At 46.2% G+C, this 16,434-nt stretch overlaps 2 protein-coding genes across 2 annotated transcripts in view; one reads left to right on the top strand and one right to left on the bottom strand.

Moving 5' to 3' along the window:
- Positions 1-9,140, bottom strand: part of NR2F6 (nuclear receptor subfamily 2 group F member 6) — a 30,594-nt gene extending 21,454 nt beyond the window's left edge. The window contains exon 1 of the mRNA XM_044285225.1: positions 8,322-9,140. Coding sequence (XP_044141160.1) covers positions 8,322-8,593 — 272 coding nt within the window. The 5' untranslated portion in view covers positions 8,594-9,140. The remainder of the gene's footprint in view (positions 1-8,321) is intronic.
- A 1,287-nt stretch (positions 9,141-10,427) lies between these two features.
- On the top strand, positions 10,428-15,202 carry LOC122931194 (E3 SUMO-protein ligase ZBED1-like). Its single transcript, XM_044285213.1, has 3 exons — positions 10,428-10,690; positions 12,017-12,928; positions 13,019-15,202. The coding sequence occupies exons 2-3, from the start codon at positions 12,046-12,048 to the stop codon at positions 14,056-14,058; spliced, it is 1,923 nt and encodes a 640-aa protein (XP_044141148.1). The 5' UTR covers positions 10,428-10,690; positions 12,017-12,045; the 3' UTR covers positions 14,059-15,202.
- Positions 15,203-16,434: the final 1,232 nt, after the last annotated feature.

Raw genomic sequence — 16,434 nt, 5'->3', positions numbered from 1 at the left:
TAATGCGTGGTGCACACGGCCGGTGTCCGTGTTTTGCAGATCTGCGGTTTGCAGTCTGCAAAACGGACACAGCCATGGGAATACACCCCAATACAGTATCAACTAAGTAGATCGGATTTTCAAAATCTCATCTACATGTTGCTGAAATTTTCCAAGCAGTAATTGACCTGCGTTGTGGACTCTGAAATCCGTAGCATGTCAATTGTTTGTGCAGATTTTAAGTGCAGATCTAGGGCAAGTAACACGTGCGGAATTTGGTGTGGAAATGCAGCAAAATGTGGGTACCATAACTGTCCATAGCAACCAATTAGACTGCAGATCTCAATGAATGCTCCATATTCCATATATATCACCAGTTTTGACAAGTGTATGTACACACGTGGCAGCTACAGTATGCTTCCGTCACAGAATAAATAAATTCTGCGGTGTGTTACAGTACCAGCAAAGTGGATGAGATTTTACCTGCACTTGCAGTAGCGGAGTCTTTTTACATGGGGCATCACAGTCTGTTACACGGCCCTATGCAAACTGAATGGGGGACTAACCATTTTTTACTACGATATTTTCTCCCGCCATACAGTTAGCAGCACATTGCATGTTTCCGCTGGGCTATGCACTGCTGACAAAAGATAAGGCTTAGGCTACTTTCACACTTGCGGCAGTGTGATCCGGCGGGCGTTCAGGCATGTCTTCAGTTTTTTTCGCCGGAGAAAAAACCGTAGCATGCTACGGTTTTCTCTTTTGCCTGATCAGTCAAAACGACTGAACTGAAGACATTCTGATGCAAACTGAACGGATTACTCTCCATTCAGAATGCATGGGGATATGCCTGATCAGTTCTTTTCCGGTATAGAGCCCCTGTAACGGAACTCTATGCCGGAAAAGAAAAACGCTAGTGTGAAAGTACCCTAAGTCCAGCGTAAAATGTCCAGTCAGGATTGTCAGAGGATCGGTGGTCCTTCTACATGGGCCAATGATCAATTCCTTTCGGCTCAACATCACCCCATAATGCTGATATATAACTAACCACATAAGTAGGTTTGAAGAAGTTCTCCAGGACTTCTACCAAACACCAGTTTTGTAGATGCCTGCTGGACTCCACCGACTGTAATGGGTCCAACAGGTTTCCGTCAGCACTGTTGAAGGAATCTGCAACAGGGGCACTAACGGAGCCACCAAAACAGGAATCAACATATCAAACTGTAACCAGCATCAGTCCCATTGCCTTGCTGAAAACTTTGGGTGTACAGGACAACTTGCAGGTTCCACACACAGCACTGCAGATGCCCGCTGGTCACCTCTTTAGCAGCTGGTTTAAATTTTAGCAATGTACTGTGGGGGAAGGGGGTCTGAACACAGGTCAGGAACAGCTGCATCATTTCTAAGTGACAGAATTAGAAGCGTCATGGGAATTATGTACAGCATAATCTTGTGCCACTTTGCTGTTTATACTCTCCCCTATAAAACCACATAAAATTCTAATATTTGTAAATTATTGCTAAAAGTTGCTCTGCTGACACCACAATGGGCTGCTTGTCATATGACGAGCATGTGAACATACAGCAGTAAAAGCGCTCACTTTTTGTATCTTCCCTCTCTGCAAAGGAAGCTGGAGGACATTGCCCCTGTAGGGCATTTCCAGGAAGCAATTTTTAACCAAATGATTAACAGGTACCGGCCCATAAAAACAGTTCATATTCAGTGCATTTTTTTGGGCATGTAAAATAAAGCCAGAAAATTCAAGCTTTTTTATTTTATTTTTAGTTGTTACACATTTTACGTTTTTGCCACACCTTTTTGCTTCCTATAAGGCTGCCTGCACACGATGTGGATTACGTGTGGGAAAGTCGCAGTGTAATACAGTACCAGTAAAGTGAATGTGATCAGACAAATCTCATGTACACTCTGCTTTTTTTCTTAGGTGCAGGAATTGACCTGCTGTGAGGATTTTGAAATCTGGAGTGTGTCTATAATTGTTGCATTTTTCTTGCGCAGATCTTACGCTTTTCAAAAGGAAGGGTGAGGCCTGCAACAAAACCGCAGCAGATACACACCAAAAACTGCATAAAAAAACACCACACCAAAAATACAATAAAGGCTACATGCACACCACCGTATGTGATTTGTGTGCATGAGGCCAAATAGTGTGGATTTCTGCGTGTTTTTTTTGTGTAGTTTTCTTGTGCATTTTCAGCACATAAATCTGCTCTGTCTGCAGTCACCCTAAGGCAACGTCTACACAACGATATTTGTCGTGCGACAGAAAGGGCACAACTACACTGCAACATTTGTAGCGCAACATTTTGTTGCACCAATGTCGCGCGACAATTTTTATAATGGCAGTCTATGGTGTCGCACTGCAACATTCAACATGCTGCGACTGCGAATGGATTTTCTGCGACTGTTGCGTCGCAGCATGTTGCAGTGCGATACCATAGACTGACATTATAAAAATTGTCGCGCGACATTGGTGCAACAAAATGTTGTGCGACAAATGTCGTTGTGTAGACCTAGCCTAAAAAGGTCTAAGATAACACTACACCCAGAGCATGAGAAATCAGGTAACATCTGACTGAAGCAGTTTTTGCTAAATAAATAAAAAAAATACTGACAAAAAAAGCTGCATTTTTCAATAAAAAGTATGAAGGCACCACTACAGCTGTCAAATGTATTCAAACTATTCACACACAGGAGCTATCGAGACAAATCTGAGATAAAAAAAGATAAAAGAAAATTGCTTCTCAATGGCCCACGGCTGGCTGTTCAGAAGCAATGACCTGATGCATACCTTCACCATAACATTGGTGCCATTCACTGGCCTCTGATCACATGCTGTTCATGCGCAGGTGGCCTCTGCAGTCATATAAAGGTGAATGAGATGTCATAACTTCTGGACGATGAGGACCACAGTGGTAGGCCTTTTCAAAATGCGAGGGAATAGCTTATTTCACAATTTTGTAAGGCTTCCTGGTTATAGCCTTTTTTAGTATGGTGACCAACTACTTTAAATTTTCAGTGAGAAATACTGTAAAGGGAATCAGTCACCTAATTTTATTCTATGTAACCCGTGGCAATGCTATGTAGTACTGCCTAGCACAATCAAAACCATAACTTTCCTGAACTTCAGAAAAAGTTTTATTGGTATGCTAATAAGGCCTCAAAGTGACCAGCGGGATGAGGATGACAGTTCCAGAAGCCCCATCCCGCCCCCTTTAATCAACCCAGTACCTACTCTTGTACCATCCAGTCTGCCCCCTCCTCAGTGATGTCACGATCATCATACAACTCCGTCCACCTGGACAGCATGCTCCTCAGCGAAATCCTGTGCAAGCGCAGAACTGGAAGCTGTCTGCGGTTGCAAACGGACTTCCCTGCAGTGGGAATCGGCCTCACTTTACTTAAGATGCATGCGCCAAGCCACAGGACACACTGACCAGGAGGGCGTAACATTGAAGAGGGAGGGGGCAGAGGGGATGACGCAAGGGGAGGTACTGGGATCAAGTGAGGAGTCGGGCTTCTGGAACAGTTATTCACGTCCTGCAAGGCACCTTGAAGCCACATGAACATACCAAACTGTTTTCTGGAGTTCAGGAATAGGGGCAATCAAAGGTATGGTTTTGATTACCGTATGTTAGGCAGCACTACACAACATAGAGTAAAATCAGAGATTAAATAAATAAACTTTACTTACCTCCCCTGCTCTGACAGTCACGCTACCTTGTCTTCTTTGGTCGGCAATGCACTGTTACCAGATTTCATGCACAACAAGGTCATAGTGCGCACACTACATCCTGATGCTGTACGAGGTCAGGACAGCGCAGCCCCAGGGAGGGTGCGTACCAGCAGCACTTCACTCCCTCCTTATGCATAATGGAGGCGCTAGCTAGTATTCGTTTTATAAGACACACTGTCATTTTTCCCCCCACTTTGGGGGAGAGCGTTTTAGACAGCAAGTCTCTAACAAACCGCTCCCACTACTATCAATAAGCTAAATCAATGTATATGTCACATTGTACATGAAGTACAGGCCAGATGTTTTAGAAGAGAAGTTAGACTTTGTTCACATTTGGGTCAAAAATATGTGACAACAGAGCAGCATATTGCTCTATTTTGTTTGGTAAAATGCCAGACTCCCAAAAAGAAATACGGGGACCCCATTAAAGCCATTGGGGACAAATGGGGCAGAAAAAACAAAACAAGATTGGTGTGGAGTGAACTCAGGCTTATAACAAATCTATTTATCATCCTGCTCACCTCCTCCTATTCTATACTATGAGGCCTGCAGAAGGCGCCACATTTTCATGGTGACAGGTGCCCTTTACTGGAAATGCAGCTGGTCACATTCAAGAGTGAATGGGATGAGCTACAGCATCAGTACTGCTGTTTTTTAAAGCTCTAACTGGCAGACCCCACACTGATGAAATGCTGATGGTGGCAGGATCCCAGAGGTCAGACCCCCACTGATCAAATGCTGATGGTGGCAGGATCCCGGAGGTCAGACCCCCACTGATCAAATGCTGATGGTGGCAGGATCCCGGAGGTCAGACCCCCACTGATCAAATGCTGATGGTGGCAGGATCCCGGAGGTCAGACCCCCACTGATCAAATGCTGATGGTGGCAGGATCCCGGAGGTCAGACCCCCACTGATCAAATGCTGATGATGGCAGGATCCCGGAGGTCAGACCCCCACTGATCAAATGCTGATGGTGGCAGGATCCCGGAGGTCAGACCCCCACTGATCAAATGCTGATGGTGGCAGGATCCCAGAGGTCAGACCCCCACTGATCAAATGCTGATGGTGACCGGACAGTCATTCTCCACAATTTCCAGATAAAGGGGCATATCATTTCATTAGGGCTCATGCACACGAATTTTGCGGTCCGCAAAAAACATGGACAATGTCCATGTGCATTCCGTATTCTGCGGAACGGAACAGCTGGCCCCTAATAGAACAGTCCTATCCTTGTCTGTAATAGGACATGTTCTATTTTTTGCGGAACGGACATATGGAAATGGAATGCACACTGAGTAACTTCAGTTTTTTTGCGGACCCGTTGAAATGAATGGTTTCACATGAGGTTCGCAAAAAATAAATAAAATTAAAAAGACGGAATTGACACGGAAAGGAAATACAGTTCTGTGCATGAGCCCTTACTGGTAGCTGGATAAGCGAGTGCCAGACACCTCTATAATCCAACTTTCAGATTTAAACAAACCCTCATAGAAATGATGCAGCGAAAAAAATCCCATAAAAATTGTCAACAAATATCTTATATGCGCAAATTGTGGATCCGCAAAACACAGAATCCGCCCGTGTGCCTTCTGCAATTTGCAGAACGGAACAGAAGGCTCATTGTAGAAAGGCCTATTCTTGTCCGTAAAACGGACAAGAATAAGACATGTTATATTTTTTTGCTGTGCCACGGAACGGCGCAACAGATGCGGACCAGATCAACGGTCGTGCACGAGGCCTAATTAAGATGCATGTCTGGAACTTTTATAAACATTTTTAAAACGGTAAAACTTGGCACAAGTGTTGAGCGAACTTGTGTTTTAAGTTCGGCGTCTAAAGTTCGGGTTTGGGTTATCGAAGAATCGCGTTATGGATTCTAAATTCCATTATGGTCCGTGGTAGCGGAAATCAATAACGCGAATCTTCGATAACCCGAACTTTAGACTCTGAACTTAAAACACAAGTTCGCTCAACACTACTTGGCACAAGTCTTTCACGTGTATCGGAGTTTCTTGACACGACAGCAGGGGGTAAAAAGGATTGGACATGTTGTATTTGAACATACCCAAACCTATGTTCTCACAGGAGGGAGTGCCTCATACTGAAGAGTGGAATACCAACACATGACAACCAAACATGTCAAAATGACCCTCTCATGGCATAACGCTGGCACCATTTAATGCTATTAGACTATGGTGTGAAGACAGCCTAAATAAACACAGGCTTTGCCAAAGGCCATGGTTCCAGGATCTAGCCGAGAGGATTGAATTTCTAGGCTGGATATTAAAGGGGTTGCTCAAATATATTTTTTTTATGGGGGGGCAAACCTGCAAAGGGAAGCATACTTACCTGCCTCCCACTGCCAAAAGACATAACAGGGGGTAGGTCATCGCTTTGGCGAGTTTTCACACGAGCGAGTTCATTGTGGGAATCACGTTCCGTGTGCGAGTGTCATGATTTATAATGCTATGTGCCTCTGCTTGACCTTATTTCTACAGAATCGTACTGACAGCTTTATGTCACTATGATTCTGTGGAAAAAAGGCCAAGCAAGCAGAGACACATAGCATTATAAATCATGATAATGCCGTGCGCTCCTGCAAGTCCAGAGCAGAGGATCACACTCACACATGGAGCGTGATTCCCGCAATGGACTCGCTCGTGTGAAACAGCCCTAAGGCTACTTTCACACTTGCGTTTTGGCTTTCAGTTTGTGAGATCCGTTTTGGACCGATTGTGAGAGCCCTGAACGGATTAGTTTTGCCCTAATGCATTCTGAATGGAAAAGGATCCGCTCAGAATGCATCAGTTTGCCTCCGATCAGTCTCCATTCTGCTCTGGAGGCGGACACCAAAACGCTGCCTGCAGCGCTTTACTGTCCGCTTGACGAAACTAAGCCAAATAGAAAACAGATCCGTCTCCCATTGACTTTCAATTGTGTTCAAGATGGATCCGTCTTGGCTATGTTACAGATAATACAAACGGATCCGTTCATTATGGATGCAGACGGTTGTATTATTGTAAAGGTCCCGCCCAAAACGCGAGAGTGAAAGTAGCCTAAGGCAGCGGCGGCTGGGAAGCGAAGGAGCCTGGACCCAGCAGCGGAGAGCGGGTAAAAATGCTTCCCTTCGAAATGTCCAGCCAGGCTGGGTGTCTGCCCACCCCCAAAAAAGGTGAACAACCCCTTTAAACTATTATATTAGATTAAAGGGTTTTTGCAGAGAGCAAGATAAAACCTGATTCATCATTATCAGCTTATTTATAGGTCTTGCCACTTCTCACCCTATAGATGAAATAAGGTACTGGCACTGGACACATCCCAGCACCAGAACCAATATACCTGCAGCGGGCACGTAACAAGGATGGTTGTGGTGGCGGCAGAGATCTCATTCTACAGCGGGATACATGCCAACATATAGCCACTCTTCTGTAATACTTAGACCGCTTTCACACAGTCAGTGTTTGTGAGCCAAAACCAGTAGATAATACACAGAGATAAGGTATAAGGGAAAGATCTGCACCTGGTCTGGGTCTTTGACCCGCACCTGGATTTGGCTCACAATCACTGATCAAACACTGATGTGTGAAAGCGACCTGTCACATTACACAGTTTCATAGGTTCAGGAACCGCTGACACTCCAGCTGTTGTGAAACTACAACTCCCAGCATGCTTCATTCACTGCTATGGGAGTTCTGAGGACAGCTGAGCAAGTGTGCATGCTGGGAGCTGTAGTGCCCCTGTTCTAGTGTACCGCATATAGTGAGGATCACAACACACAGGTTGACAACTGTGACCCTTCCCTAGATGTCTACACATCACACCCTTTGTATGCTACTTACTCTGGATACATATGGCTGTGTATTTTACGGAGATTATCCATGCGGATCCTTGCACCAACATCTGCATGTGTTCCTTACGGATTTTAACATTAAATCTGCTCTGAAAACCCGCACAAACAATTGACGAGCTGGAGATTCCAAAATGTGAGACTTTGAAAAACGTATCTACTTAGCTGCTACTGTATTAGGGTACATTCACACGACCATATGTACTTTGGGGTACGCAGATGACGGACTACAAAGAGTCCACGAACCATATTTTGCTGCCAACTATAGAACTAGTTATGTATTTTGCAGAACTGATATGCAGAAAGCACATGGATGTCTTTTAGCATCCATATGTCAGTTCCGCAAAAAAGATAGAACATGTCCTATTCTTGTCCACAGATGTGGACCACTGCTCCATCGAAGTCAATGGGTCTGCAAAAAAAGAAAAACTGAGCGTATGTTTTTTTGTGGACCTCAAAATACAATGACATCCGTGTTGCATCCATTATTTGGCGGATCCACTCTAACAATGCCTGTCCTTGTCCGCGAAATGGACAAGAACATGACATGTTCTATCTCTTTTGCGGAGCGGACACGGAGAGCACACAGTCATTTCAGTTTTTGTTGTTTTTACAGTGAATGGTTCTGCATATGGACCTGTAAAAAAACGGAATGGAAACCAAAGACGTTCATATGCAGGAGCCCTTGTGCTCGCCATATGCCCTACAGCAGAGAAACAACCTAGCACAGAGGTACTTACCTGCAGGTGTAACTAAGATTTCGGCGGATACTCCTTTTGAAGAAGCTCTTGCACCCCTCGCAGGTGAAGACGCCATAGTGCTTGCCGCTAGATTTGTCACCACACACCACACAGTCCACCTGGATGCCAGGGCGCTCCTCATCACCTTGCTCTGGGTCACTCATACCCCCCGGCGGCGAGGCCTCATCCTCCTCTGAGTTTCTGGGGTACCCCTTCCCCATCCCATTAGTGTCACCGTTGGGGTCTCCCCAGCCCCCAGACACCATGGCCATAACAGCACCAGAATCAAGGAAAGTTAGGAAAGGAGCAGAAGAGAAATCCGGGTAATGCTTCTAGCCAGGTCTGGGCATTATGTAGAAAATGCCAGGCTGCCAGCACTTGTGCCCTTCTCCTTTGGGACTGTCTGGGACACAGGAACAGGACAGACCGGTTGTGTAGGACCGAACAGAATGAAATGCCCTGAGGGGCGGTGAGGGCAATGACAGAGCAGCTGCTATGGCGACTCTGTAAAGGTGAAACCAACGGCGGCGAGGAAGTTTAGTGTGGGCGGCAGTGTGTGCGGAGCGTCCTGTGTGCAGCCAGGCTGTGTGCCCCGGATGTGCCGGACTGTGCAGCGGACGAGACTGGCGTGGTGTAGACAGATGGATGCGCGCCCTCTGAGGCAGTGACGCCTGCCACCCGATAGAGGAGTGTGTGAGGCCCCCTGCGGGGTGCAGTTACCCAGCAAAGCCCCCTTCCGTTCGCCCCATGCCCAGTGCCCGGTCCGGAGTGCGGCCGATGGGAGCGGGGAGGGCGGGCAGTTGGGGCCCCTCCTACCATGTGACACCCGGGAGGAGGGTCCTGGACAGAGGAGGGATTCTGCGGCCGGAGGTGGGGGCGGAGGGGAAGCAGGAATTACCTCACAGGACAGGTGCCTGCGCGCGCCGGGACTTCGCCTCACACTCAAGTCGTGGTTCCCTCATAGGTCTCAATCTGTCTCTAGTTCTGGGTAGTGGCGGGCACAACGTGTGAGGGGCAGTTATACCAGAGGGCATGGCATAAGACCGAGGTGAACAGGGGCGTAGATATAGGAGGTGGAGAGGGCTAGCACCCGGCCATGATGCCTGAGGGAGACCAAAGTCCACTCTGCGGTGTAAGAAGACACGAGTGGTGGAAATGGGACTTGATAATGTCGTTTCTGAACTGACAACATAGTGCAGGTCCATCCCCTGAGGGAACATGTTCTAGTCTAATGGCCGCTCTTGGTTTCAGTGGTGTGCCAACCAGGGGGCATACTAAAAGGAATGACAGAGTGGAATGCCCATTGAGAATAATGGAAATGTAATATTTGAATTAGACACAAAACCATTTGACATATCTAATAATTATTTAGCAGGCTTACTCTCCAAATTCAGTGGGATTATTTAATGTTCAGATTAAGTGGAATTATCACTATTTCCTGCAGAATGACACAATGGAATGCCCATAGACTATAATGGGAAGTAAAATATGAGCTTATTTGCAGGTAAATCTGTGTTATGTAGGAAATTAACCTTTACCGCAAGTGTTCCCTGAGTACAGTCGTGGCCAAAAGTTTTGAGAATTACATAAATATTGGAAATTTGAAAAAGTTGCTGCTTAAGTTTTTATAATAGCAATTTGCTTAAACTCCAGAATGTTATGAAGAGTGGTCAGATGAATTGCATAGTCCTTCTTTGGCATGAAAATTAACTTAATCCCCAAAAAACCTTTCCACTGCATTTCATTGCTGTCATTAAAGGACCTGCTGAGATCATTTCATTAATCGTCTTGTTAATGTTGACGAGCACAAGGCTGGAGATCATTATGTCAGGCTAATTGGGTTAAAATGGCAGACTTGACCTGTTAAAAGGAGGGTGATGCTTGAAATCATTGTTCTTCCATTGTTAACCATGGTGACCTGCAAAGAAACGCGTGCAGTCATCATTGCGTTGCATAAAAATGGCTTCACAGGCAAGGATATTGTGGCTACTAAGATTGCACCTCAATCAACAATTTATACGATCATCAAGAACTTCAAGGAAAGAGGTTCAATTCTTGTTAAGAAGGCTTCAGGGTAGGGGTGGGCGATATAGGCGATATGCGATATTAATTTGGGCCACGATATGGATTTTCGCCTATATCGCCGTACTGCAATATCACCACCTGAATCATTACCTTTAGCTTCTTTTGGACTCCGCAATACCGCTGTAGTACTGGCCAGGGCCGGCGTGCGCACAGCGTCAGGCCGCTGAGCTGACGCTGTGTGTGACGTCAGTGAGCTCCCGCCAGTGCTGGAAGAAGACGCCACACCGCGGACTCCATTAACCAGCCGCTGCCGAGCCGTGCGCGCACCCTGGCCTGCAGGAAAGGTAAGTGTTATCACAGCTGCTGTCGCTCTTGTAGGGGGGCTGTCTGGGACTCTGTCGACTGCGGAGGATCGGAGGGGGCACTCTGTCGACTGCGGAGGATCGGAGGGGGCACTCTGTCGACTGCGGAGGATCGGGGTGGGGGGGGGTGGTTGGTTAGAGAAAACTGATAAGGAAAGGATGGCCATGGATGGGGGCTGATGCCTCAGAAGTGAATGATAATCTTCTGCTGATGGCCTGAGAGTCTAAGACCATGATGGCATGATGCTCTCTGAATGTATAGCAGCCGCAGGGGAGGAGAGTGAGACGCATGAAGTCCGATGATGTGATGGCAAATCCAAATGCCACATTATCTGATTCTGGCACTGGGCCACTGGCTCACACTGCTGGGGGACACATGTCTGATCTGATGGCCACATTATGTGATGGCACTGGCTCACACTGCTGGGGGACACATGTCTGATATGATGGCCACATTATCTGATGGCACTGGCTCACACTGCTGGGGGACACATGTCTGATCTGATGGCCACATTATCTGATGGCACTGGCTCACTGCTGCTGGCGGACACATCTCTGATGGCAAATGCCACATGGGGTTGAGATCGAGTCTGATTGGCACTGCCACTGACTCACTTCTGGGGGACAGGACACAAGTCTGATGATGGCAAAATGCAAATGCCACATGGGGCTGATCTGATGGCACTGGCTCAAATGCTGGGGGGGCCATGTCTGATGTGTCCCCCAGTGCGCCAGTGCCATCAGATCCTCCCCATGGCATTTGCAGTCATCAGACATGTGTCCCCCAGCAGTGAGCCAGTGCCATCAGATTAGCCCCATGTGGCATTTGCCATCAGACATGTGTCCCCCAGCAGTGAGCCAGTGCCATCAGATTAGCCCCATCATGTGGCATTTGCCATCAGACATGTGTCCCCCAGCAGTGAGCCAGTGCCATCAGATTAGCCCCATGTGGCATTTGCCATCAGACATGTGTCCCCCAGCAGTGAGCCAGTGCCATCAGATTAGCCCCATGGCATTTGCACAGTCATCACACAGTCTGATAGAAGATGATGGCACTGGCTCTGGGGGACATGTCTGATGATGGCAATTGGCTAATGCCATGGGTCTACTCTGTCTGACGCTGACTGACAGCAAATGGCCGCTGAATCTGATCGCTGATGATTTGCTAGCTATACAATGAATTGAATACCACATAAAAATATTGTTTTTAAAAAGCAATTAGCGATACGTTAGTAATAGTTTAAGAGATGGTTTGTCTTATTAGAGACGAGTACTCGATTCGATTGCTAAAATAATAGTTTCCTGCAGGTGCCCTATATGTCATCAAGATCAACTTCATGGAGGAGCTTACAGCATGTGGGGAGGAGGAGCCGGAGGTGCTCATAAAGAAGACCGGTGCAACATCTGTCATATGGACCTGGTTTGGGTTTAAGGAGTCGGATGTGGAGCAGAAAAATATAATCTGCAAAATATGCCGGGCGACAATAATTACGAAGAGAGGGAATACAACCAATTTGTTTCATCACCTCAAAATGAAGCACGTTTTGGAATACCAAGATAGCCAAAAACTGCGCCCTCCTCCACAAACGGCCAGTCAGTCTATTGGAAAGAAAAAAGGTGGCCCTGCAGGGCCTGCCCACCAGCAGACCGATATTGTGAAAGCATTTTCTAAAGGCACTCCGTATGACAAAAAAAATCGGCGGTGGATTGATATTACAAATGCCATTACCCTGTACCTGTGTAAGGACATAGTGCCGTTTCTTACAGTGGAGAAAAGCGGCTTTCAGAACATGATTAAGACACTTGATCCACGTTACGAGGTACCTAGCCGCAAATACTTTAGCCAAACTGAAGTGCCCAAACTGTATGACAAAGTCCGCGAGCAAGTAAAGAACGAACTCCGGAGCATAAAATACTATGCAACTACTACGGACTTGTGGTCAAGTCGCACAATGGAGCCTTACATTAGTCTCACAATCCACTTCATCAATGACGAGTGGAAGTTGTGCAGCAGATGCCTACAGACATCTTATTTTCCCGAGGATCATACAGGTGAACTGATATCTCAGGGATTGAAGGAAGCGCTCGAGTCATGGGGACTTAAAGAAGAGTTACAAGTCTGCATAACCACCGACAATGGCGCAAATATTGTGAAAGCAGTGGAAATTAACGGCTGGACAAGACTGCAGTGCTTTGGTCACAGGCTCCACCTCGCCATAGGTAGGTAGACGACCTGTATCTTTTAGTCCTAGACTAGTTACATTATGCAGGGGTTGATGTGCTGCTAACGATATACAATTTTGTCCTTAGAGAGAAGTGTGAGAGACGCCCGTGTTGAACATGCCATTGGCAAATGTAAGAAAATAGTGAGTGCCTTTTCTTACGCTTGGAAAAGGAAGAGAGAAATGGCTAATGCCCAGGCTGAGCTAAACCTGCCTCCTCACCGCCTCATCACTGAAACACCAACAAGATGGGGGTCTCGACAACAGATGATTCAGCGGCTGCTCGAACAAGAGAAGGCCATATCACAGGTCCTGAAAGCAGACCGGAAAACCAGGCACCTGGTACCAACTTGGCAGGACATTGATGTGTTGGAATCTATGAACAAGACCCTCAGTCCCCTGTTGGAGTTTACAGATGCTCTGTCTGGAGAAGAGTATGTGAGTGTGTCGACTGTCAAACCTGTGCTTCACCTTCTAAACAACACAGTTCTTCCTCTAGCTGATGATGACATTGACACAGAACTGACGAAGGACATGAAGACAGCCATCCTCAAGTATTTAAATGAGAAGTACTCGGACGTTGCAACTGATGACCTCCTGGATATGGCCTCCTTGGTCGACCCACGCTTCAGATCATCATATATAGCAGATGACCGAAGAGAGTTCATCTTTACAAAGGCAGCAGCAGAAATTCAGGCACTGCTAGAGAATCAAGCTGTGTCTGCCACAGAGTCACCACCATCACACACAAGCACAGGAGCTGATGGAGAAGCCCAGAAAGAACCCAAGAGGAGTAAACGAAGTCTGGGCAGCTTTTTAAAAAATGCATCTGCTCAGCCTGGCCCAGCCGCCCTCACCGACAGAGAAGCGATTAAAATTGAGCTTAAGAGTTACCTGCAGGCACTGGATGTAGAAGGAGAAGCTGACCCACTGGAGTGGTGGAGGTTGCACCAGGCTAATTTTCCCAGGGTGGCAAGCCTAGCCAAGAAATATCTTTGCATTCCTGCCACAAGTGCCCCTTCAGAAAGGGCATTCAGCACCAGTGGCAATATAGTAACATGCCACCGATCTGCACTGAAGCCCGAGACTGTGGACAAACTTGTGTTCCTGGCGAAAAACCTTGGCTGAAGTGCATTTTACTGCATTATGTAATTGACAGGACCCCTCAGGAGGCGTGCAACGCTATACTCCTTCATTTATTATCTCCTTGATGACTCCAGAGGACCTGAGCGTTACGCACCCGAGGCCACTGAATAGTTTTATTGAGAGATTCTACTTTATTGATATATCCTTTAAAATCACTAGTGTTAGACAAGGAAGTGGAACTCAAAAATGTGATAAAAAAATTACTCAGGGAGTTTAGTTTATAGGGAAGGGACGTGGCCTCCCTCAGTAATTTTAATCACATTTTTTAGTTCCTTGTCTAACACGAAGTGATTTTAAAAGGATATCAATAAAGTAGAATTTTAATAAAACTATTCAGTGAGTGTGCGAAGGTAACGCTCGCTCAGGTCCTCTGGACCAATAAGGAGATATTAAATGTAACGGCACGCAAGGCTGATGTTCAGTCGCACTCGCACTACATTTTGATTTGCAAGTTTGCAATTTGTTATATATTTAAAGGGAACCTGTACTGTCCTGTCCTGTCATCACCTTTATGCTGACCTCACTGACACAGCGCAGCATAAAATAATGACAAAAATGCTGATTTCAGCAGTGTGTCACTCATCAGCTAAAAGTAAGTGGTTGCTGAGAACCAGCGTCATAAACATTGCAGCTCAGGCCTCGAAAATAGTCAAATCTACCTGAGAAGAGTCCTGGGACGGTTATTCATATTCTCCTTCTCCTGCTCTCCACCATCAGCTGATGATTGGCAGTTCTCTCCTAGAAAGAAAGGGAGCTAGGCAGAAGCCTGTCATTCATCAGCAGGGGGGCAGGGAGAGCAGGAATTCATGAATAACCAGGACTCTTCTCAGGTGGCCGGGACTCTCTTCCAGGCCCAGTCTGTAATGAGTGTGATGTTGGTTCTCGGGCAACCACTTACTTTTAAACTACACAGACTGATGAAATCAACTCACCTGTCCTTACTTTATGCTGCCCAGACTAACAGCAGCACAAAGTTGATGACACTTGTCAAGTTCCCTTTAACTGTTTACCGTAAAGAAACCTGTTGAACTTGAAGGCTTTTTCGTTCAAATATGTGCAGCTTTTTATTTTTGTGCAATATAAGTAAGGGCTCGTTCGTTCACACATCACTGTTTCTCCTTTCCGTTCTCCAGCTCCGTTAAGGAGCAGGAGAACTGAAAGGACGGATTCTGCAGTTAACTGATCACTAACTGAGCGTAACAGAGCCTAAAGACCCCATAGACTATAATGGGGTCCGTTCAGTGTCCGCTAAGAACATGATTATTTTTTTTTTTTTGCGGAGACGAAAGTGCACTACTTTTGTCTCCGCTCAAAAATCATGTTCTGAGCGGACACAGAACGGACCCCATTATAGTCTATGGGGTCTTTAGGCTCTGTTACGCTCAGTTAGTGGTCAGTTATGTGCCGAATCCGTCCTTTCCGTTCTCCTGCTCCTCAACCGAGCCAAAAAGGAGAAACGGCGATGTGAATGGAGGGGGGCCTAAGTAATCAGGATAGGAGGAAAAGAAATGTGATGTTATTTATTTAACATTTTGCAATTTGCACTTTATTTTCAAGAAATGTGTGTTTTAATAACACTTCATCTTTACATTGTTTGGAAAAAGATGTGTTACACAATACACATATTAAAAATTTCTTGCAAAGTTTATTAATTTGCTTTTTTTGTATAAATACAGAAGAAAATAATATATTGCAATATATATCGCATATCGCACATGATTCAAATTATATTGCAATATAGATTTTAGGCCATATCGCCCACCCCTACTTCAGGGCGTCCAAGAAAGTCCAGCAAGCGCCAGGATTGTCTCCTAAAGAGGATTCAGCTGCGGGATCGGAGTGCCACCAGTGCAGAGCTTGCTCAGGAATGGCAGCAGGCAGGTGTGAGCGCATCTGCAAGCACAGTGAGGCGAAGACTTTTGGAAGATGGCCTGGTGTCAAGAAGGGCAGCAAAGAAGCCACTTCTCTCCAACAAAAACATCAGGGACAAATTGATCTTCTGCAGAAAATATGGTGAATGGACTGCTGAGGACTGGGGCAAAGTCATATTCTCAGATGAAGCCTCTTTCCGATTGTTTGGGGCATCAGGAAAAAGGCTTGTCAGGAGAAGAAAAGGTAAGCGCTACCATCAGTCCTGTGTCATGCCAACAGTTAAGCATCCTGAGACCATTCATGTGTGGGGTTGCTTCTCATCCAAGGGAGTGGGCTCACTCACAATTTTGCCCAAAAACACAGCCATGAATAAAGAATGGTACCAAAACACCCTCCAACAGCAACTTCTTCCAACAACAGTTTGGTGAAGAACAATGCATTTTCCAGCACGATGGAGCACCGTGCCATAAGGCAAAAGTGATAACT

Source organism: Bufo gargarizans, chromosome 1 (genome assembly GCF_014858855.1).
Source record: "Bufo gargarizans isolate SCDJY-AF-19 chromosome 1, ASM1485885v1, whole genome shotgun sequence".
NCBI lineage: Eukaryota > Metazoa > Chordata > Amphibia > Anura > Bufonidae > Bufo > Bufo gargarizans.
This window is presented reverse-complemented; position numbering and strand designations above follow the sequence as displayed.